The sequence below is a fragment of the Rhincodon typus genome, chromosome 18, assembly GCF_021869965.1.
Source record: "Rhincodon typus isolate 14 chromosome 18, sRhiTyp1.1, whole genome shotgun sequence".
Classification (NCBI taxonomy): Eukaryota; Metazoa; Chordata; class Chondrichthyes; order Orectolobiformes; family Rhincodontidae; genus Rhincodon; species Rhincodon typus.
The window spans coordinates 30,538,173-30,563,856 of NC_063349.1; the positions used below are offsets into that span (position 1 = coordinate 30,538,173).

General features: G+C 38.8%; 1 protein-coding gene across 10 annotated transcripts in view; it reads left to right on the top strand.

Annotated features, from left to right (window-relative positions):
• foxp2 (forkhead box P2) overlaps positions 1 to 25,684 on the top strand; it is a 746,195-nt gene that overhangs the window by 558,950 nt on the left and 161,561 nt on the right. For all 10 annotated transcript variants that reach the window (XM_048607717.1, XM_048607716.1, XM_048607724.1 and 7 more), the window contains one exon: positions 3,838 to 3,927. In XM_048607717.1, coding sequence (XP_048463674.1) covers positions 3,838 to 3,927 — 90 coding nt within the window. The remainder of the gene's footprint in view (positions 1 to 3,837; positions 3,928 to 25,684) is intronic.

Consider the following 25,684-nt stretch of genomic DNA (forward strand, 5'->3'; position numbering starts at 1 on the left):
TGTTTATACATTGAAGATATTAATGGGTGTAGATGTCATTTTTCATTTTAACGTCTGAAATATGACATGCTGATAGGTTAAACAGGCATATTTTTCAGTTGTAGTCATAAGCAGCATCTTACTTCCAGAAAATTGTATTTACCTTCTTTGTTATAATTAAAAAGACCATACTTGTTACTCTTTTACTGTTTTCCGAATGATGCTGCAGAAGTGGTAAGTCATAACTTTATTCAAACTATAAAAGGTTTCTGAGCAATAGCTATTTCACAACTAGAAAACAAAGTTTTACAGACCTCAACTAAGTTCTTATTTTGTAGTTTACACCTTAATACTCAAAACACATTTTGCCCTTAGAATATGAAAATACAATAATATTTACGTATCAAAAGATATAAACTATGTCTTGTTAGAAATTATTTTAAGATGAACTTTCAGTTGCAGCTTTTGAAAATGCACGTAAGTCAGGTGACATCTGCAAAAAATGTGCTTAAATATTAACGCTGCAGATTATAAAGCAAGATTAAAATGAATGATAGATTAGGTGTACAAATAGTCCTTGTGGCTCATGGTTGAATTACATTATTAGAAGTATTCATTTTATACAGATTTATTTTACATGAAAGCACTTTCAGGCATTACAACAGTACCAAGTATCACTTGATTGCAATTAATATTGCTTCATGATGCACTCATTAGTATTCAAATATTTGTGTTTTTACATTAACTGCCTTCCTAATTAGCTTAATAATATTTTCCCATTGTCTGGAATGTAACGTTGTGAATAGATTCAGATTGATTTAAAAACAAATTGCAGCAGACCTAAGGACTTGATTGATGCTTGTTTAAATGTTATATTGACAGTTAGTGTGACCATGTGTTTGTAAATTATGTAAACAAAATAAAGTCTTCTACTTCACTGCATCAAAAGAATTTGGTTCATTCCATTGGATGTCAGATTCAAATTTTTAAACAAATACACAATTAAAAACCATGCAGGAGTTACTTAAATCTTATCTTCTGAGATCATTTTAACCAGCCTATGAAATAAATGTACACAGTAAAATTTATAAACACATGGTCTATCTCCATGCAGTCACTTTCAGGGTGCGAGCAGCAATATAAACCTTTATATTAGCAGAATGTTACTTGAATAACTTGAAGAATAGAAAGGTTCTTTGTTGTGAGTGCTTCCCTTTGCAATTTTGTGTTCCTCTTTGCTTCTTCTGACTATCTTACAAAGCTAGTAGTTTATTCAGAACAGCAGCTTATATTTCAAAGTTGGGTACCTCTTTGTTCATATCTCAAGTTGGCTTCATGAGCAAACACATTAGCAGGTGTCTTAGGCCTAAAAATTGGATTTTACTGAATTCAGTAAGCTGAGAATTATTGAGCCACTAAATAAATTTGTGAATGTTTCCTTTCTGTGACTTGTTATTAATATATTTCAATTTCAGTTGGTTGGATTTTCATTCAGTTTTATGGAGATTGTTAGATATTGAAAGAAACTAAAATACTGAAATATAAAACTCACCCCAGCTTTCAACGTATTCTACTAATTGAATTCTTGAAAAAAAATCTAGAAATACTAGAAAACTCAAACATGAAAAAAATGTTTGGAATACCTTGCAGGTTCATTATTATCTGCAAAGAGGAACAGCTGGGTAATATTTTGGGTGTTGTCCATAGTCGGAACCTTAACATCATCGTATTGGTCACTATTAAATTGTAAACATATCCAATTCCTTTTCTTGCGAGGCTTACAATTGTACCTTCATCCAATGGTACGTTAAGCCTTAAATTTTTAAAAGGCCACACAAAGTGTTGGTTCATAAGAGGTAAAAAGTAAGTGTTTTATATTATCTAAAATACATAAACTGGAGTAATGTGAAACAGTCACAATGATTAGCTTATTCCATAAAAGTTAATCATCATAAATCATATTGTCTTTTGTTGTGCAGTATACATGCAGCCACACAATATATGATGTATGGAGTGCCTTAAACTGTGGCCACTTGCCAATTCTCATCCTTTTACCATTGAAAAAAATACTACCGCGAAGAACTATCAAATTGAATGATGTAACAAAATATATTAAACATTGCTGAATATCATCTGTATGAAGTTGAACTTTCCCCAGAATGTGCTGTTTGAAAAAAGGCGATCCAACAGTAAAGTGATTGTTTTGCAAAAGTCTCCAAATGCTAGGAATATGCTTAGCAAATTGTTACCAGAGCTTTCTATGGCTAGACAAATCAATGTTGTTAGGAGATGGTGCTGCTGCACTCAGTTTGTTTACTTTGGTTTTGTGCGTCTGCCTGCCTTCTCAAAAAACTTGCTTGGAGCCAGACTGTAGCAGCCCTCTCTGTCTTTTCATAATTGATCAGGGGATGACTGGCTTCCCTGAGGGTTAAGACGTGGCAACTTTTTTCTGTTTGCTCAGCATCTCAATGCAGTAGTTCAAACATTGTTCACACCAGCTGGCAGTGTAATGCCATATGCACATCCTGTCAAAGCAACTGTTGTCATGGATACTAGAAAGTACTAGAAAACCAACCCCTTGATTCTAATCAAAAATGTGCTTTACCCCATCAGAGGTGAATCGGATGTCTTTTTGAAAGCAGATTGATCAAGTGAATCTTTACTCTGTGCACCTAAATTTTTTATCACACATCATGTGCTAACGATTTTGTTTTTGATGACTCCATGGATCTCTACCGACCAAGACATATTTCTGGAGTCTGTTGCAAGGAGTTTTTGATGGGTAGTACCTGTTTGTTGCTTATATTGTTAGTAGGTTGATTCTTATTAAAGTAACCAACTTAACATTAAGCTTTCACTTTTTTTGCATCATCATTTTGTAATATCACAGCAATTTAGACCTTTGAGTACTGGCATTCTTTTGTGTTTGTGTCCAAATATTTTTGCTAACATTTGCTTAGTACTGACAACAGCATCACATATAATTTTCAGCTATACTTTTTGCACCCCTGGGTACAGCCAGGAAAATTAAAATCCTTGTGCTTTATTGCAAACATTCTACTTGCACTTTACTGTCAGAATACTTGTATTTAAAATTGCAGGTGGCATAAAAGTATACAACATACAATTTTATCTGAAAATGTATACGTAATGTTGATGACAATTACCAGTAAAATAATCAACTGTGTTTTAATTTGTTGCAACATCCCTTCTTTTTCATCATTAAAATGAGGACCCTAGTTTTTCATATTGTAAGCATTTTCCCTGCCTGCAATCTACAGTACAGGATCCGCGTTAATCCACTTCCAAGATATCTGATGTTGATTTGTCAATTTTAATTACAGCTTCCAGTAACATTTGAAGTCTTGCGCTTCTGCACCAAAATGATATTATGAATATGCAAATCTATGGTAATAAGAGGGGGAGGGGGTCATTTCTGTTGAACACACACACAGTGGATGAATCCCTAGCGGAAATAAGTCTATTGATGCAGTTTACATCAGTTTGTAATGTACTATAAGATTTGCTCTTCCTGTGGTGTTCAGCGGAAACTCTTGACTGCATATGTTGCAGTTTCATGGTCAGCTGTAGCTTTAAAAAAGAAACTTGTGTCAAGAAATATTTGAATGTGTTCTAAAAGCATAGGGAAACTACCTGATGTAGTAACAACTGATGACTGTATAAGGTGAAAATAAACATTGAAGAGAAAAGTACTGACTGTTGTAGAAAAAGGTAGATTCAAACACAAAGTAGTTTCATTTTATGTTCATCCAAAATTACTGTGACATTAGTCATAAAATTGAGATCACAGCTTAAGGAAACAAACTTTATGAATAATAATGTTTTTTTGGCTTGCAGGCACTACAAGCAGCAAGACAGCTTCTTCTTCAGCAGCAAACCAGCGGTCTGAAATCTCCAAAGGGAAACGACAAACAGCGAACATTGCAGGTCAGCAGGCTATTACTGATCTATTGTAACAGCAATAATTGAAAATCTTCAGAAACTTGAGCACTTAAAGTGAATATTATGTTCCAGTGCGCGCACACAAATGGTAAAATAAGATTCATATAATTGGCCCGGCATATGATTTCTTCAAATAGGTTATGGTATACAGCATGACTTTTAAGACTCTGTTTGATTAAGTTACCATCATTCAGTACTTGAGGTGAAGAGAGGCTGCTTGTTAAATAATTTAAATTTTGTATACCATAAATTACATGAACTATAAAACAACATTCTGTTGTTAAGCAATGATAATATGCATAACCAGCTCACTATATCTTTGGTGCATAACATGCTTAACAAGTATATATAAGATGAGAAAGTAAATCAACTTCTGCCATTTACTAAACATTCATTGCCAGGCTTGAGCAGACCTGCTACATCTGGACTGATGCCCACTGATGATTGCACCTACTGCTGGAGTTTTGACCTGTAAAAGTGGGATAGACAATCTTTGCTTACTCATCACTGCAGATCTGTATCAGTCCCTTGAACTGTTAAAATAAAATTAACCCTGAGATCGAGTGGAGGAACACTGGGTGAATTACATAGACAGGGCCCACACTATGAAGCTGTCTTTTGCAGGTTCTATAAAAGCATGTTTACAATGATTTGCATTAAGTGTGGAAAACATTTTCATTTGTTTAAAGAGGAAATCATAAATAATTTGATTATGTTGTTACATAGAGTTGTACATGGAGCTGGTAGTGGTACATATTGCAATTCTTGATGCATGCTCAAGTTGAATCATTCTTCTTGTTTACTTGGAAAGACAGGAACTTAGTGACCCTGCAAAACACCAATCAAAACATTCCTTTGTGTTGTTTTGCATCAAGACAAGAACAGAGAGAAATGCTCACTATCTTGCCAAAATGTGGTCCATTCCCCTTATTATGACAATTTCCTCAACTTGTTCTGTTTTAAATTATATCAGCAATTAGCATATTTTCAACCTTATTTTTAGGTTTAAATTGCAGTGTGAGTGTATGCTCTCCTCTCAGCTAATTAGTGCTATCAAGGAACAGTAGGTTAGCTCATTAGTACCATGTGCATTTAATTAGAGAAGAGAAAATTGGAGTTAACTCATAGTTAATATTTTCACAGAGTGCTACAATGCCAACACCTTCATTTGGAGTCACACCCCTGCATAACTAATTATGGTCTCGTGGCATATAGGATGTGTGTTTAGTGAGAACTCCAAACTGTTGACAGAATTGTTTAGAGAAATGAGTAGAATCATTTCTGCTACAAAAATTGCTGCAGAAAGTATATAATTTTCTCGATCACTGTTCTTGAATTAACATCATTTGTTAAGCATTAAGCAAAACTAGAGCTGTACAAAAACAAAAAGGTTACAGTTTTCAAAATATAAAATGACTAATATCATTTGCTGCAAAAACATTGATTGATGGACCCTACCAAATAACTGTTGTGCCAGGATATTTGGGCAAATAGTCAGCTTATTTGGTTTAGTGCAAAGGCATTGTCATTGCAAATAAAACAACATCAGTTGGGATTGCATGATGGCGTGGTTAATTTATCCAATTATTACCTGAGGCGTCCAGATTGGACTCTTCCTAGCCTTGTTGATTAGGAAATATCTGCATTGAGTTAGAAAAATTCATTGACTTACCAGTGCACATGTAACATCTGACCCTCAGGGTCACAAGTTTAGAGATGAATTATTTGAACAGAAATTGGTACAATCACCACTACCAACAGCAACAAGGTATTTTTACATTGCACATTTGGCATTGTAAAGTAGTCCAAGGCACTTCACAGGAACATGAAGTGAAATGTTACATCAAGCCATTCGAAGGAGATATTAAGGTAGATGACAAAATGCTTGTTGAAGAAGCAGATAGGTTTTAAAGATTGAGAGGTGGAGATGTTCAAAGAGGAGATTCCAGTGTCTCAGCAAATTAGAGTACGGCTGCCAGTGATGGGATGATTGAAATTGTGAATGAAAGGCCTGGATTGGAGGAGCACAGATATCTTATGGATGTAGGGTTTGAGTTTAGAGAGTTTGGGGCTAGGGAGGCAATGGAAAGATTTGAAAACAAGAATGAGAATTTTGCACCCCAAGTATTGTTTGAACAGGAGCCATTATAGGTCACATGAGGACAGGGTGAATTGTGGACAGGTGGCTAGCACTTGGGCAGTGCAGTTTTGAATGACTTCACATTTACAAAAGTGGATAACTGGCCAGGAATGCCTTGGATTAGTCACAATAGAGGCAACAAAAGTGTAGATGAGAGTTTCAGCAGCTTAAATAAGGACATTATTAGGGAGGTGGAAATAAGACTTTCTTGCAGTGGTGTGTACATGTGGTTGGAACATTGTGTTGGGGTCAAATACACCGCAAAAGCTGTAAATAGTGTGATTCAGTCTGGGACAGTAGCCACTGAGAGAAATGAGGTTGGTGGCTAACCAATGGAGTTTGTGGTATGACCCAAAAGAAATGGTTTCAGTATTCTCAATTTTTTTTTGGAGGATATTTCTGCACAGCCAGTACTTGATGTTGGACAGGCAGTTATTACATTTTTGGGGGTATTGGAGGTGTCACGAATTATGATAATAAAATAGAGCTGGGCATCATCAGCATATATTTGGAAAATGGTGTTCTGTGTTTTTGGATGTTGTGATCGTTAATGATAATACATATTTCTGAGCTCTGCTGGAAAATACTCATAATTGAACATCTTGTTAACAATCTGTTTTCATACTTGCATGAAAATCATTATTCTTAAAAACATACTTGCGGGTTCTAATGTGTTAAATTTACAATTAATGGCTAAGTCCCATTTCCCAATCCCTGAGAATGTCTGTCCTTGCCTTGAGGGAAGAATATCCAATGCCTATGAAATAAACAGCATTTGTCTATTAATTTCAGTTACTACTGAAATTTTCCTGTCCCTCCATAAACTCTTGCTCCATTCTTTATGAGTGGCAGAGCTTCACAATAGATCTTGTTTCATATCTTAATATATTAAGGAAATCTATCAGTAATTACAGTAAAGTAATTGTACAATATAATTACACATTTGCCGGAGTCTGTAACTTAATTCTTCATGTGAGCATTTAAAACAAAACAATCATCACTACCAAAGAATTTAAGCTAACTCTTTGGAAATAGTTTTGAAGCATTCCAGAAGACAAACGAATTGTATGTATATCTTGCCATGTGTAAGTATAAAATAATGTTAACTGTTTTTTCCAAGAAATGTTTTCCTATTAGGAATTTCAAACAGACCAGTTTCTTCTTGAGTTGACTTTCTCTCTGCTAGATCTTTTCTGATTTGTATGGAGGCACTATTTGTATCCCAGGAATGAGTTATCAAGACATCCTGGATTTTGGATATCCCACGAATCAAATCTAACATGGAACTGTCAGTCATCTACAAATAGAAATAATCCAGTGATGTCATGTAAAGTTAAATCATTCTTCTCTCCACGCTGTAACCCAGTAAAATAGACAACACTGTAGCAAAATAAGCTTGACACAGGAGCTTGAACTGCATTCAGCTTTTTGAAACTGTTTAGTTATTCATGACTGGACTCGGAGAAATAGTCACTAAACCAGGACAGGAATATTTTTAACACAGTCACAATGAGATCACATAAACCTTGGTGTAAAAGCTTTACAAACTTCAGGTTTGCACAACAGGCCAATTTAGTCTGTAGTTGTAGACTAGCAACAGTGACAGTAGGATCACTTGAATTTATTGTACAACTTGTCGGCCTAATGATATGCATGAAGTTGCACTCGATCCTTAAAACATGTATTGTTGTCTCTTTTTACCAATTTATCAGTTACACATACAGTTTTTCTTATTTTTGTACATATTTCATGTTTTTTTGGCACCAAAAGACCAATTGCTCAAAAAGTGAAATTTGTAGAATCATCAGTGAGTTGTTTCTACATTTTCATTACAAAAGTCATTCTGTAGCATTTAAAATAAATGTATTTTTACTGTTACAACTGAAGTCAAAATACATCTGATCTCTACAAAACACCGTTAGACTGCAATTTTCCATTTTGACACTGAAGTATGGTATTGGGCATGATGTCACACCCACCAATATCTGGTGTGAATTACGTCACTTGATCAGAAGCTTCATACTTCGTTATCTTTGGAAGTGAGATCTTGTGGAAGTGACTCACTGATTCATGTGAGATGGAAGTTCTCGCCCCTGGCAAAGGATGTAGCAGTGCATTTAAAGGCCAGCCAGATATCAACTCAGACACTGCAAGCCAGAAACATCTCCACATGGTGGCTGCCCCAAGAGCCCCAGAGATGCTCCTACAAAGTCGAAGCTGGCTCCCGGATTCACAAATTCAATCTTCCAGATGCTGCTGGACAGGGTCACTGAAAGATGGGCAATCTTCTTCTCAGGTGACTCCACCAAGAGGTCATCTCAACAGCCACATGCAGCTTGAGTTGATATTGCAATACAGTTCAGTGCTGTTGGCCCACAGCGAAGGACTGGAAAGCAGTGCAGAGAGGATCAAGGCAGGGGGCTTGCCTCATGTCCAGATCCTCACTTCCTTTTGAGGAAAGCACCGCTGTGCTGGCTGGGGACTAGGACCAATTCCCTCGTGATGGGGACACCCCAACTGGCCAGAATTTAAGAGGCAACATTGTACACTGCTCTCCTCGAATGTTCATGAGCACATTGCTCTGTATAAGCTCGCCTGTGTCTATACCACCTAGTTCTTTGTCTTCTCTTCTGTAGCTCTAGTGGCATGTAGAACTTGACGCGGCAGAAGAGTCTGTAGCCTGAGCCCCTCTCCACCAGGCCCACCTTTCAGGAAAAGGACTATTTCAGAGGTCAAGATATTCACTTGCACCTTTTGCTAGCACAGATGCTGCCACCTCATTAGATACAGTACATAAAGTAGACACAAAGACAAACTGAGGTGAGCATACCACTGACATATGAAGGAAGAAATGCCAAAGGTCTCTGACACTCAATACTTGCAGAAAGCAGGCAGCGTCTTGTAACCCAGATGCTGGGCTTCAAAGGAAGTAGCCACTTCACACTGGCTGGTGAGACCTTTTAAAAAATGCTTGAACATTGCCAAGGAGGAATACAATGTTGCCCACATTTTGGTCAGGACCATTGTAGAACAGATTATGGCTGCCTTGAAGATAAGGTTCTGATGCCTGGTCAGGTGGTATAATGCAGTACACTCATACACACTGTCTCACATCACAGTGCTATGCTGTGCCATTCATCAAAGGATGGAGATAGAAGTCAGAAGAGAAGATGCAGCAGTGAGAGGAAACCTCCAAACAGGAAGATGAGGATGAGGATCTTGAGATGGGCCACAATGCCAGTCAAAGAAACAAAGGCATGTCAATAGTTTGCAGAGTCTGAGTGGCCAGAGAGAGCCTTACAGGCACCTGCTTCCAGGATGATGGAACTGGGTTAAGACTTTTTTCTGTAATTTCATAATCTTAGCTGGCTTGCGCCCTCTACTTGCTGCACACTGCACTTCTCAAGGATTGAGCTTTTTTTAGTGTTTGATTTAACTTGACAATAAAATGTTGATTTTTCCTTATAAATGTGGCTCTGATGACCTCATCTCTGGAAAGACTAACTTGTGTATAAACACACTGCCCTGGACCAATGTTAGCACTGAAGAAGCTGTGTTGCATTGAGCACTTCCACTCCTCTTGGATGCTTGTGCTAGAATGGTCCTTGCACTAAAGACATATGAGTCACATTAGGGTGAATGCTACCAAGTTGTCAGAGATTGCAAAACTGTTCCTTGTGTGCCTTTCACCCTCACTATCTGGGCTGAGCTGCGATGAACCTTATCTGTATTCTTGTGATCTTGAGCATCCTCACTGATAATGCTTCCACTTCTATGAGCTGCAACATGTCAATCTGCTCCTTCAATTTGGATATGCCGTGATGGTAAATTAACATGCAAGTAATCCATTCTTGACTCATATCCTTAAGTGTGAAATCTTCACTGGATATCCAGTGCAGAACTGCAATTTCTAGCTGTTTTGGTCAAAAATGATTTGAACACTGAGTAATTGGAATCCTTTCCTGTTCACAAAGGCTGTTGATTCAAAATTAGATGCCCCAGATTCCTATGTGGGTATAACTGATTGCATCCTCCATCTGTAGCAAACCAGTGATGATTGAAAATCCTAATGTACTTGTTGCTTTACTGGTCTTGTTCAGGGAAAATGAGATGAATAAGTAAAGTTTTGCACATAGAGCCATCTCAGATGCACTTATGATTAATGACTATGAAATATTACAGGCATCCCCACTCATTCCCTGAAACAATCCACAGGCAAAGGGATCATGGGCAGTAGTACCTTCAGAGCTACCAGTTTGGGATTACCACTTAGTCCTTATGGCCACAAGTCTTCATCCAGCAGCTGGAATAAATGTGGCGCAATGACTCGTGACATTCCAAGTCATCTTCTGCAGTGGCACTCTGTAGATAGTTGCACCTAAGCTTGTAGATTCCTTTCCAGTAAAAGCTCTTCTCCACAGTGACTTGTGCCCTGTTACTTCTCCCTATAGAGGTTATGCAACCACTGTTGGTGGCTGCCGTGTTGCAGATGGAGTCATCTCTGCTGTTGTAAAGCCCTTTTGTATTAGTAAGAGCACAATAAAAGCTGCTGGTTTGACCTTTGCCTCACTTCCTCAATTTGTAGCAGAATTGAGAGAACAATAAAAGAAAGTATACTGCCTTGGTTAAAGCATGTTTCACTCCTACAAACTTCCCCATTGAGGTTATGCCCATACAGAGGGCGTGACACACCTGTCTGGTTATCGAGAGGACAGCAACTTTGCAGGGGCTTGAGGGACATGGTACGACTGCAAGATTAGCTTAAAACATATCAGTTTCCCTTCCCATGTACATTGGTTATCCAATTCTCATGTAAGGTTTCCCAGGAAAATTACCTTATGGCCTTGGCATGAAGCAGATCCCCTGAAGGCCCTGCCCTAGTAACCTTTGTCTTCTGTGTGAAGGTGTGTCAGTGTCACAGCTTGCAGTCCAAGTGACATTCTGCCTTTGCAAATGGGGAAGATGAGGCTTTGAGTGAAAATGTTTTGGCATCTTGCGAAGTCAACAGAGCAATCAATTCAAAATGCAGCCTCACTGAGTCACTAAAGAGATGAAGTCAGAATTGGATTGTATGAGCAAAAGCAAAAAGATTTTTGATCAACATGTTGGACATGTTATGGTAAACATATATGGCAGGTAAGACATGATCCTGGATGTTCTGGTTCAGAGGGACTGACACTACCAGTACTCAGCAAGAACCTTTCTTGATTATATGTGGAAAGGTCTTTAGGCCACTTAAAGTCAAATTATACTAGATTAAAGGATACCAACCTCTTAAAGGAACACTGCAGCTAAAAGTTAAAGTTAATTGGAGGTTAATAATGTACTCCAGCTTTGAGGTGCCCATCAGCTTTGAGAATGCCAATGGACAACCAAAAGTTGACATTCTACTTAACTGTGAATAGAAGGCAGATCTATAACATTGGATAATCACTGGCATCCTGATTACTGGAACAACCCTTTAGCTGTCCTCACGTTCCAGCACTTGGCATCAAAGAACGCAAGGAAAATTAGACTCAATGAGAATCGGAGGGGGGGTGAGAGGGGAAACTTTTCCACTGGTTGGAGTAATGACCAGCATAAAAGAAGATGGTTATGTTTGTTGGAGGTCAATCATTTCTGCACTAGGGCATCTCTGCAGGAATTCCTCAGGGTAGTATCCTTAGCCCAACCATCTTCAGCTGTTTCATCAATGATCTTCCCTCGATCATAAGGCCAGAAATGGAGATGTGTGCTGATTATTGCACAATGCTCAGCACTATTTGTGACTGTTCAGATACTGGAGCAGTCTACTCATGTCAAAATGAATATTGAAGGAACGATAATATAATTCTAAATTAGGATGGTGAGTGGCTTGAACAGAAATTTGTAGGTGCTGATATTTCCATGTATCTGACACCCTTGTCCTTTCGGTTGGCAGTGGTTGTGGGTTTGGAAGGTGCTGTCTAAGGAGCATCAATAAATTTCTAAACAGTGCATCTTCTGGATGGCACATACAACAAGAACTGGGCAACATCCAGACTTTGGCTGATCAGTGGCAAGTAACTTTCACTCCACGCAAGTGCCAGGCAAAGATGATCTCCAACAACAGAGAACCTAATCATTTCCTCTTGATATTCGGCAGTATCATTATTGCTAAATTCCCTCACTGTCAACATTCGGGAGTTACCATAAATCAAAAATTGAACTGGACCAGCCATATAATTACTTTGGCTACAAAGACAGGTCAGAAGATAGGAATCCTGTCGTGAGTAACTCATCTCCTGCGGTCCACCATCTACAAGGCACAAGTCAGGTGTGATGGAATGCTCCCTACTTGCCTGGATGAGTGCAGCTCTGACAATACACCAGAAGCTTGACACAATCCAAAACACCATACCCATAAACATTTAAACACCTTTGCCGCCAATATACAGTAGCAGAAGTGTGTACCATCTATAAGATGCACCGTTTAGAAATTTACCAGTGCTCCTTAGACAGCACCTTCCAAACCTACAGCCACTGCCATCTAGAAGGACAAGGGCATAAGGTACATAGGACCAGCATCTTCAAATTCCTCTTCAAGCCACTCACCATCCTGATTTAGAATTATATTATCGTTGCTTCAGTATCATTGGATCAAAACCATGATACTCCCTCCCTAACAGTATTGTGGATGTAATAGATTGCAGTAGTTCAAGACGGCAGTTCACTGCCACCTTCTCAAAGACCATTTGGGATGGCCGATAAGTGAAGGGAGTGAAGACCATATCCCCTCAATGACTTTAAATATAAAACTTTTACAGGCTACATTCCTTCATTGATGAATTGTCTGTTATGGACCTTCTGAGAGTGGAGCTCTGGGCACTGCTGCCTGAGATCTGTGCCAGGGACTTTTTACTCATCGGGTTCCAGGCTGCCTGCTGGTGACATTGTTTGTTCCTGGGCACAAGTGACCACTGCCAGCTGGCAGAGTTGGTGGGGACTGCCAATCTCAGTCATGACTAGCATCCTGTGGGGTGGGGAAGAAGTGCTGCCAAGCTCAGTTGTGTCTTGTGCCCTGCCTGCTGGGAAAGGTAGCTCCATCATATCCAGGGTGGCACCGTGGTTAGCACTGCTGCCTCACAGAGCCAGGGACCCGGGTTCGATTCCACCTTTGGGCGACTGTCTGTGTGGCGTTTGCACATTCTTCTCGTGTCTGTGTGAGTTTCCTCTGGGTGCTCTGGTTTCCTCCCACAGTCCAAAGATGTGCAAATTAGGTGGATTGGCCATGCTAAATTGCCCGTAGTGTCCAGGGATATGTAGGCTAGATGGATTAGTCATGTGAAATGCAGGGTTACAGGGATAGGGTTGGGGAGTGGGTCTGGGTGGGATGTTCTTTGGAGGGGCAGTGTGGACTTGATGGAGTTGGATGTCCTGCTTCCACACTGTAAGGAATCTTTGATTCTATTCTATGATTCTAAGTGGGTACTGAGAGCTACAGTAGCCTTTTTTTGGAGGAGCTGAGGGGCAGAAAGGCAGGCGGATGACAGTTACAGCCTGGTTAGGGGTGTGTAGTGGCTCCAGGGATCTGAGCCTTGGTAGATTGGGGTTCTCTCCTGCAGACTTTGGGCAGCAAGGCAGCACAAAGAGAGGCCCACTGATCAAAAGGGCAGCCTCAAGTCTGAAAAAGGGAGAGGTCATGTCAAAATGGTATCCGTTGCGTCAAGTACCACAGTATGGTCAACAACATTGTAACAAATTCCACAACAATCAACAAGATTTCACACCCAATAATTTAATATTAAAGTGAGATGCAACATTAATTGCATACTCCCTATATCTTGATTGAACAGTTGTTTATTGGGAAAGAGAAGTTAATTCTATCAAGCGAATTCATTAATAAAATGAAAATACATGTACATAGGCTTCTCACCACTGAATGGCAAGAAAGCAATCTTGTCATCAAGGCAGTGAGGACTGAATTACGCAAATTGAACTTGATGGCAAGGATCAGATTTTTAAATTCCCACCTCGTTCTGTCATCGCACTCACCAATACTTGACACCCAGGGAGGAGAAAATTCTACCTTTTTACAGTTTAACTATTCAACTTACCAGCTTTCATCTCATGAGATAGCTGTGAGAAAGATACACACATTGTGAAGTTACAAGTAAAATCTCAATTTTGGAATCTAGTTTTTTTTAAGATATTGATCCAGTATGTGTTCTGGAAATGTGGGGATTTTCTTTGAATCAAAACACAGGGTGGTGCCTGTGTTTCTAATTCATTATTGTCACAGGAATATTGAATTATCTGGTCTCAACATGCAAGAAAAACCTATTTTTCCAATCTGGTACCGTTATGATAAGTAAATACATCTTAAATGTGCTATTCTAGAGAATGCAATTTTGATTGGAAAAATGAAAACTTAGCAACCAAGTACAACACACCTGTAAGCAACTAGTCAGTCAGCTAATCAGTATAATTGTACAAAAGTGCATAACCAGCTGAAGTCTGTAAAATAAAAAAAACATAAGAATTACGAGGAAGAGCGGGCTGTTCTGTCCATCAAGTCTGTTCACCGTTCATTAAAATGACAGTTGAATTTCTGCCTCAACTCCATTTTCCTAGTCTTCAAGTATTCTTGATTCTGTTGATTGCAAAAGCCTAACAATCTCAACATTAAATGTATTCAATATCTGATCATGGAGGGTAAGAGGTACCAAAAAATTTGCAAAAACATGTTTTGCTGATGAGTCCTTGGACTTGCAAGCTTTTGTATGGAGGATTGTGTGTACAGTTCTTTTGGAGAGAGAGGCTCCCAAATATTCAGCATTGCACCCGCTCACAAGAGCAATCATCATGTTGTTAACAGCTTTGATGACACAGTGGGAGGTCTGGAAAATGCTACACAACTTAAAGGTTGTAAAGGTAAGGCATGAATATTGCTGTAAATTAGCAGTAGAGCATGTATAAAGTAGTAGTTAGGAATTACAAATGACACATGGAATTGTTAGCATGAATGTAGCATGTAAGGTAGTAGAAGTAAAAATTACAGGGTGATCCAAATGATATTATTCATGTCATGAGAGAGGATTTGCTGCTTTATTGAATTTTTAAAATAAAAATCATTCACTTCAAGCAAACTTTACTGCCTTAGTTTTTTTTCAATTGTGAAGGACTGAACACGTCCTTGATCGATTAAAAAAAGGTCAACATTAAATGCAGTGTTGACCTTCACATCTTAATGGTGTCCTGCCTGTGTGGGCAAAGTAATGCACCATAGTCGCAACCTTCCTGAGGCTACTCATTCATTGCTCTGCAATGACCAAGTAGGTAATTGTATGGTACATTTGCTGCCTGAGTTAACACCTGGTGAAGGTGGTGGACTTGTTAAGGTTCCTGCATTTGTGGTCTGTCTTTCACATCACCTCATGTGCAAGATGCCCGACAATGACTGCAACATCCACGCTCTCTGACAAAATAAATTTTGTGTTCAATTCACCTTTTACTGCTGTGCTAAACTTCAAGATCTGACATTACGCTAAAATAAATTTCTCACCTTTTCACATTTGCTGTTTAGCTACAGAATGCTTCATGACTTCACCATTAATAATCTGAACAATGCCTCAATACACAAAACTCAGATTTTTAATCCAACCTTCTGCTTGTGTCCATTAATTTAGAAATGAAAAGCCTTGCAGCAGAACAACAAATATTGATGAATAAATCAGTAATATTTTCTTCTAATATTTTTTTTTCAAAAACTGGCAGAGGGGAAATGATTTCCCGAGGTGATTTATCTCCATATATTTCCGTCCCTTTTCCTTATGACGTACTTGTGTTGTGTAAATAAGATTTTAGAGTCATAGAGGCATACAGCACAGAAACAGACCCTTCGATCTAACCAGTCCATACCGAACATAATCCCAAACTAAACTAGTCTCACCTGCCTGCTTCTGGCCCATTACCCTCCAGACCTTTCCTATTCATGTATCCACCCAAAAGTTATTTAAATGTTGTAATTATACCCGCATCCACCACTTCCTCAGTAAGTTCATTCCACATGTGAAACACTCTCTGTGTAAAAGAATTGCCTCTTATGTCTTTTTTAAAAATCTCTGCTGTCACCTTAAAAATGTGCCCCGTATTCTTGAAATTCCCCATCTTAGGGAAAACACAACTACCATCAACTCTATCTATACCTCTCATTATTTTATAAATTTCTATGAACCTCCTATATTCCAGTGAAAAAAGTCCCAGCCTGTCCAGCCTTTCTTTATAGCTTTAACTTTCCATACCCGGCAACATCCTGGTAAGTCTCTTCTAATCCTCTCCTGCTTGATAGTATCCTTCCTATAACTGAGTGACCAGAACTGGACACAGTCTTCCAGAAGAGGCCTCACCAATGTCCTGTACAACCTCAACAAAACACTCCAACTCCTATACTCAAAGAAGCAGGAAGGCTGATGTTTCGGGCCTAGACCCTTCTTCAGACCTTTCTGAAGAAGGGTCTAGGCCTGAAACGTCAGCCTTCCTGCTCCTCTGATGCTGCTTGGCCTGCTGTGTTCATCCAGCTCTACACCTTGTTATCTCAGATTCTCCAGCATCTGCAGTTCCTACTATCTCTCTCCTATACTCAAAGGACTGAGCAACGAAGGCAAGCATGCCAAACCCCTTTTTAACAATCCTGTCTTTATGGTGATGCAAACTTTAAAGAATTATGTACCTGCACCCCTAGGTTCCTCTGTTCTACAACACTACCCAAGGCCCTACCATTAATTGTATAAGCCCTACCCTTGTTTGTTGTCCCAAAATGCAATACCAGATTGAATTCCATCTGCCGTTTCTCAGCCCATTGACCCATTTGATCAGGATCCTTTTGTAATCTTAGAAAACCTTCTTCACTGTCTACAATGCCACCAATTTTGGTGTCATCCACAAACTTACTAACGATGCCTTCTATATTCTGATCCAAATCATGTATATAAATGTCAAACAAAAGCGGACCCAGAACCGATCCCTGCGGAACACTGCTGGTAACAGGTCTCCGGTCCTAAAATCAACTCTCCATCATTACTTTCTGTCTCCTGCCGTTAAGCGAATTATGTATCCAATTGGCAAGCTCACCCTGTTATTAATCTCATTGTTAGAATCTTTTGAAAAAAATTACACTTTGAGGCACAGTTAAGTTTTTAATGTCATAGTGACTTCATTTTAAATACATGAAAAGCTAACTTTATATTTCTGGAATGTCACATTTCTCCCTAATAAAAGAAAACAAAAAAAAATTGTCTTTTTTTGAAGCTTGTTCAAATTCAGTTTCTATTTTAATACAGCCAGCGTAATATATTTTACTACCAGAAAGTTTATATTAAAAGTGAAAACTACAAAATGCTTTTAAGCTCGTAATTTGCTGCGTATGGATATTTCATTGTGATTAATTCTTACCTACTTGTTTATATCACTGCTGCTCCACACCAAGAGACTCCCTTGACTTGGTGCCAGAGTTGAACTGCCTTTGGGAAAGTGGTAAACCACACCATGGAGATTGATGTATCTTTACGGGTGGCTTTTTTGAAGATTAACAGCTTCATAGACCTCAAACCTTTAGACTCTATCCAGTCATAAATTTATCCTGAGTATGGACAAGTGAAAGAAAGCAGCAAAATAAGAAGCAAATAAGTGAATAAGACCGCCAGTTTACTGACAAAAAGCTGGGAAATATTGTCATTTGTAGTAGTAGCAGGTGCTGAGAGAAGGGACTTGATGGCACTGGTATCGTGTTCTTTCTACATGTAGAAATACTGCACTGATGTTGGTGATGGTATTTTTATTTAAATTTTGTATTAAGAAATATCACTTAGTTAGGAATGATGATACATTACTTAATGCAGTAAAATGGGAACAAATACATAAGTAAATAAGGTGTGGAGCTGGATGAACACAGCAGGCCAGGCAGCATCAGAGGAGCAGGAAAACTGATGTTTCGGATCTGGACCCTTCTTCAGAAAATTTTTGAATTTCTTTTTCTGAAGAAGGGGCCAGACCCGAAACGTCAGCTTTCCTGCTCTTCTGATGTTTCCTGGCCTGCTGTGTTCATCCAGCTCTACACCTTGTTAGCTCAGACTCCAGCATCAGCAGTTCCTACTATCTCTCAGTAAGTAAATAAGCATTTTTAATCAAACTCACCAGACCACCAGCTTAGGATAACCTGATTTTTAAATAAATTTTTTTAGAAAATATACTTTACAGAACCATTTATTAATTTCCTTGGCCAATTTCTTGATAAATTGTATGGTTTTTAATTTTATTTCTATTATTGTACCTCATAAAAAACAATTTAATTTTAAGAGCTTCCTTGACGACCCAAGGATTGAAACTATTAGCAGAAACTCCAGGGCCATAACCAATTTTGTCGATGGGTCCAATTTCACGTTTTTAAAAAAGCTGTTATAAAAGATCAAATAAATTCAGTCCACTGGATTTTAGCTAAGCTTCAAATTCTTTTATCTTTTGAATGAGATTAATACTGTTGTGCTGAAAATCATCGGGGCAATCTGGAATATCATCTGGACCAATATCTTGCAATTAAATCTTAGTTTCAGGGGTGTGTTCTGACATTAACATTCTAATATTTGCCTCTTCTGCCTCTGGCCTGATTGGCCTGATATCCTGCTAACAGTATGGGACAAGACGGTACCCTGAATTCAAAACATCAGGAGATATCCCAGAGGATACTGTTCATGCGTTTGAGAGGTAGCCTCAGGTGAAATGAAGTTTACGTGATAAAAAAGTAGTGGAAGAAGAGTACAGTCAGTGTCACGGCCGCCAGCAATGCCACTTCTCTTTTGGGAGATCCAGTACGGTGACATTAGACAGCCGTGTTATGCTGCTATGTCTATAACGTTTGAAAAGGAAGGAAGTGTTAGATATGGTATTGGGCATGGTGTGCAGGGATATGGGGAAAAGGCAAGGGATTGGCATTAGGGAGTGGAATTGGTGCAGGCAAAATGGGCTGAATGGCCTTCCGTGCAGTAAAATTCTGTGATTGCAACTCCAATGTATCACTCCGCTTGTTTGTTTACTGCATTTTACTTCTGCTATGATGAAGCTCAAATGGAAACATGAAGGGGTTTAGCAAAACTTGATCTCTATTTCCCAACTGATTTGTAGCCTAGAGTCAGCTCCTGTTAGCCACAAGCAAAGAGAATCATCAGGGTCTACTAATATGGTCAGTCACTTAATGGTAGGTATATGCAGGCAACAGTGATACCTGCTAATCTCCATATCACCGAAGATGGGAAAGAGTAACTCTTACGCTCCTCAATGTTAATTTTTTCATGTGTAAACAATATATCTCAAAAACTAATGGATGGATTCTGGTACAAAGATAGGGCACAGCCCAAGGCCAACAGATTAGTTTCTTGTGGAGATGCTCATCCAGATCCTACAATCTTTTTAAAAGTCCAATGACAGTAGGAGTTGATCTTTTTTTTAAGAATCTGTGCGTATGTTGTTTTATTTAGAATATTGATTGTTTTTTAAATTGGATCCCCTCTCTGTAACTGGATCCTTCACTTTCCCACTCAGCCCCCTACTATACTCCTTATACTCTCATGAGTATGAGGCCAAATTCTGTCCCAACTCCATTTACAAGTTTGCTGATGACACCACCATTGTAGTTCGAATCTCAAACTACGTCCAGTCAGAATACAGGGAAAAGATTGAGTGCTTCGCGGCATGGTGTCAAGACAACATGGTGTCTTTCCATCAATGTCAGCAAAATGAAGGAGCTGACCATTGACTTCAGGAAGCAGAGTGGAGAGCACGCCCCTGTCTGCATCAATAGTGCTGAGGTGGATATGGTCAAGAGCATCAATTTCCTGGGAGTGATGATAACCAACAATCTGTGCTGCTGCTCCCATGTCAACCCGACAGCAAAGAAAGCACAGCAACGTCTCTACTTCCCCAGGAGGCTAAGGAAATTTGGTATTTCCACAACGACTCTTACCAATTAGGATAAAGAACTGGCTTAAAGGTAGAAGTCAGAAGGTGGTGGTGGAAGGTTGCTTTTCAGACTGGAGGCTTGTGACCAGAAGTGTGCCACCAAGATCAGTGCCGGGTCCACTGCTTTTCATCATTTATATAAACGATTCGGATGTGAACATAGGAGATATAGTTAGTAAGTTTACAGATGACCCCAAGATTGTCAATGTAGTGGACAGCGAAGAAGTTTGCCTCAGAATACAATGGGACCTTGATCAGATGGGGCACTCGACTGAAGAGTGGCTGATGGGATTTAATTTAAATAAATGTGAAGTGCTGCATTTTGGTAAGGCAAATCAGGGCAGGACTTATACACTTAATGGTGAGGTCCTGGGGAGTGTTGCTGAATGGAGAGACCTTGGAGTACAGATTCATAGTTCCTTGAAAGTAGAGTCGCAGGTAGATAGGACAGTAAAGAAGGTGTTTGGTATGTTTGCCTTTATTGGTCAGTGCATTGAGTATAGTTGTTTCAGAGATAGTAGGAACTGCAGATGCTGGAGAATCTGAGATAACAAGATGTAGAGCTGGATGAACACTGCAGGCCAAACAGCATCAGGGGAGCAGGAAGGCTGACATTTCGGGCCTAGACCCTTCTTCAGTCGGTGGTGCATGTATGGAATGAGGAAATGGTGGAGGGTGGTACAATGACCCATCCAGAAGCCTTTAAAATGTTAATTATGAATAGGAACGATTTGGAAGGATATGGCCCAAATGCTGGCAAATGGGACTACATTTATTTAGGATTTCTGGTTGGCATGGACATGTTGACCGAAGGGTCTTTTTCCATGCTCTACAGCTCTATGACTCTATATTTTTTATTAATACGCCATAGAAAGCATCCTATCTGGATGTATTGTAGTGATATAGCAACTGCTGTTCCCAAGACCGAAAGAAACTACAGGGAGTCATGAACACAGCCGAATCCATCACGCAAACCAGCCTTCCATTCATTATCTCTATCTATACCTCCTGCTGCCTCGGGAAAGCAACCAACATAATCAATGACCCTCTCCCGCCCGGTTATATTCTCTTCCACCCTCTTCCATTGGGCAGAAGATGCAAATGTTTGAATACACGTGCAAACAGATTCAAGAACAGCTTCTTCCCTGCTGTTATCAGACTTTTGAACTTTTCCCAAATGTTAATTTTGATCTCTCTCTCTCTCTCTCTCTCTGCACTGTAACACATTATTCTGCATTCTGTTCTGCTACCCTGATGCACTTTGTATGGTACAATCTGCCTGTAAAGCATGCAAAACAACACTTTTCTCTGTATCTTGGTACATGTGACAACAATAAATCAAATTTAAACTGTTGTGGAGATAGTAGGAACTGCTGATGCTGGTGAATCTGAGATAACACGGTGTAGAGGTGGATTTGATAATATCCAGCTCTACACTCTGTTATCTCAAACTGTTGTGGGTTGTCTCAGCTGCAGTGGCAGAAGTTGTTACATCTGTCAAAAGTAGGAGTAGAATTTTTAGAGTAGATTTTTTTCTTGGATGTGAATTTCATCTGAAGTCTTCTGAATGAGATGGAAATCCTTTAATAATTTTTTATTCCCCAGCTTTGAAGTTATAAAGCATCAACTGGTCTGAGCAGAGTTGCAAGGAAGAACTGCATAATTGTAATGTTGTTAGGTTGACATCGCGTGTTGGTGGTATGAGAGCACTCTGCTAAGTGCCCTCTACGCTTGTATCACATCAACCATGAAATGTTATATTTGAAAACTTCAAAATCAGCTATCCTCATTAATCTTGATACATGCTGACTGCATGCTGATATATTATTGATCCAAGAAATCTCCTAAAAATGTTATTGGTAGAATTGCTTTCTCACCCACTTCATTTCTATGTTTTGTTGTTGCGTATAATTTATATACAAATTGCTATTCTGTAAATTAGTGGATAGTATAGATTCATCTAATTTATGCTCCATAAATACATTTAAGACAACACAGTAAAGAAAATTCATAAAAAGGCTTCAAAACATGGATCTGGAAATGTTAAAAAAAGAAAGTTAAGTTGCTGCTCCTGTGGGAATTCTATAATACATAGAGCCTTTATTAGACCTGCAGATTATTTCAAAAAGTGTCCCTCACAATCTGACCTCTAGCAGGTGAAAAATGATTCAGTGCTGTATTTCCATGTATTGCCCATTTGAATTAAGCTGCAATCCACTTTGTGCAGAAACAATTTAGGCCAACAGTAAATGGCACTCAATACAAAAGTGGTAAAGAGTCGGCTATATGAATCTTACAGATGTTTTTGTCACCTTGGCTACTTCTATGTGGTAATCCATGATCTCCCAAAAAAAATACAGCTTCCTATATTTCAACTTATGTCTATACCTTTTGAGTTATTTAGTTTCTCACTCAATTCAATTCTGTTTCTAGGTATATTTCAATTCTTTGATCTGTCAGGGGCTTGCACGTGGTTTAGGAAGACCTAAAGCATAAACACGAGGGAATTTGTACCAGACAGTATTCATGTTCAGTAGCACATGCCCTCCAGTTTTCAGTTTTATGATGTTTTTAACCCTGTGATAGGATTTTTTGTATTTTGTTGTAACCATTTTCCATTTTAAATTGAACTTGTAAATACAGGGTTATCCCACAAAATTGCAGAGTTAGAAATTAAGATAGAGGGCAGCACAGTGACTCAGTGGTTAGCGCTGCTGCCTCACAGCGCCGGGGACCCAGGGTTCGATTCCAGCCTCGGGTGACTGTCTGTGTGGAGTTTGCACATTCTCCCTGTGTCTGCGTGTGTTTCCTCCGGGTGCTCTGGTTTCCTCCCATTGTCCAAAGATGTGCAGATGTGTGAATTGGCTATGCCATTAGTGTCTAGGGTGGGAAGTGCAGGACCAGGGTAAGGGGTGGGTCCAGATGGGATGCTCTTTGGAGGGTCACTGTGGAGTCGATGGGCTGAATGGCCTGCTTCCACACTGTAGGGATTCCATGATTCTACGATAAAATGAGAAAGAAAGTTATTGTGTTGAGAATAAATCTGAAAAATCTATTTGCACTGTGAGCCATTAGAGTTGATTTTTGAGAACAGTGGGTGCAAAAAGCAGCAAGTAAAACAGGCATTTTTGTTTGATTTACAAAAGAACAAGATAAGACAGTGTATTATGTTTTCAATGTAAAAAGGAAAAGTGTTGAATGGAAATATTGTTCATAAGTAAAATCATTAAGAACCTAAGCATTGAAATAAATTGGAGAAATCGCAATTAAATAAATTAATTTGCAATTTAGCTGAGCATTTAATCAATTCTATCACTGGTATTGTTTGTCCATTAGAATCATGCAGTTTTTACTTAAGTTCTATTTGCCAGTCTTGTTACAACTTGCAGAGCAACCATTAAGTTAGTTAGACATAAAAAGTCCTACTTTGAATATATGCTTTAAAATTAAGATTGTATCTAAATATCCGAATGACTACCATCAGCAGTCGCGGGTAAAGTATTTTAATCACCATTTCATCAATGTTCACAATCCAGTTGTTATAACAGCTTACTATAGTTGTTCAGTAAAATTAAAATATGAAAGTTGAAAATGTTGTGTGGATTTGAAAGCTAAACCATTGTAAGTAAGTAAGTCTTATAGCTTGGTCTTTTTCTTTGAAGCTGCAATACTCCATAATTATTAATTTAATGTGCTGGAATGAACATAAGGCACCCTATCAATGTCAAAGTACTGAAGTTTTTTTATGCTTATGCTGAGAAACCAGAAAGCATTGAGGTGATTGTTGTGTAAGGTAATGGCTGTGAAGGGGTCAGTATTGGAGACTGCATTAGCCACCACTCAATTCTAGTTTTAGGTAGAGAATAATGGAGTTGAGCTTAAATCCTGATGGTGTTCAGCATATCATCTGTGATCCCTGATAGTTTTAGTAATTATAACTAACTAGTTAGTATAACTTGTACACAATACAACCATGCAATAAAACTACGTCTTGATGTTAAGACAGGTTCCTCTTCTTGTCAAGACTCAGTAATTGTTTGTCCACTCTACCCCATCCATTACCTGGTAGTGGTTGGTTCCACAAATAGATGACAGTGATCCCTCGCAAACCTAGGCAGGGTGTCATTAATGTGCAGTGATTAGCTGCTTGCCCAAAGGCTCTTGTTTGCATCTTTGTTCCACAAAATATAATTTTATACTTAACCTTTACAGAGCCTTGCCCGTTTAACTTCCAAATTTCACTGAACACCACCTCCACCCCCCCACCCCGGCAGGGTATCTGTGATGCATATTTCACCCATTGTACCTTCAGAAATGTGCTGGGGTGCTGTATATGTCACTGGACCCTAATTTTGTATAGATGAATGATGCACCAGCTAGATGCTCAACCAGAAAGATCATACAAAATTTTGATGAAGTTGATACAGCTTAAAGTCAGTCACCTCAAATTTGTCTTGGCTACTACTCTGTATGTATAAAGTATCTGTTAACATTCATTTTAAACTTGCAAACCCACATTTCATAATATATCTTTTTTTCAAATTTAGCCTTTTGAACATTGAACATTACAAACATTGGACACAAAAGTTAAATGCAGACATATATGTTCTGTAAAGGGTCTACACTAGTTGTTGTTGTCTGTACCTATTTTATATGTGTGAATTGAGGATGAAACCCAGTCAATATTAAAGCTGTTGCACAATCTGTCTAGTGGGCTTATTGTGTATAAATTCGAAGTAAATAATTTATCTGTTGCTTACTACATGCAGAATTTGTGCAGGAAGAAATATGAGCTAACAGGGGTCTACAAACTAAAAGCTATTCTGATCTATCTGACCTAAAAGCAAAATGAGGCTAATTAGCACATCACCTAGTTTCAGTAGATTTATAAAGCTAAAACTGTAATGTAATTTTGTAGAAACATTTTCAATCCAGGAAAAATGTTGTTGAACATTTTATTATAATTCCACTGCCTTCCACTCTTTTTTTCAATTAAAGTACAATGGTCTGAATCTTCCGAGGGGTGGCGTTTAGGCTCAGTTTATTACTCCCACTCGTACTAATTTAAATTAGGATCAAGCTTTGCGTTTCTGGCTAGGGCTTCTAATCTGAGGATCTTCTGAACTGCATTCTGTACCTGAAATCCAACTGGTCACTCAGAGTGTAGTGTAGTCTGAGGAAGTCAAACCATGGCCCTATTTTACTACAGTGGATACCATGTTCTGTTAAGATAAAATATCCAAGGCTTGTGTGAATTTTATTATTTCTGGGTCTGAAAGAGTTATTTCTCAGGAGTGCCATAAGCATCACCATGATCATGTCAAATGGACTAGTGGACAGAATAGCATAGAATCTCAATGCAGTGAGACCTAATATTTGGTCCTCCTCCTCCTCCTCAAAGTCTGTATAGCAATATCTATCATCAATTTAACACGTACCCGTTGCTAACTTGTAATAAACAATATTGTTTCAGAGATAGAAGGAACTGCAGATGCTGGAGAATCTGATATAACAAGGTGTAGAGCTGGATGAACACAACAGGCCAAGCAGCATCAGAGGAGCAGGAAGGCTGACGTTTCGGGCCTAGAAGAAGGGTCTAGGCCCAAAACGTCAGCCTTCCTGCTCCTCTGA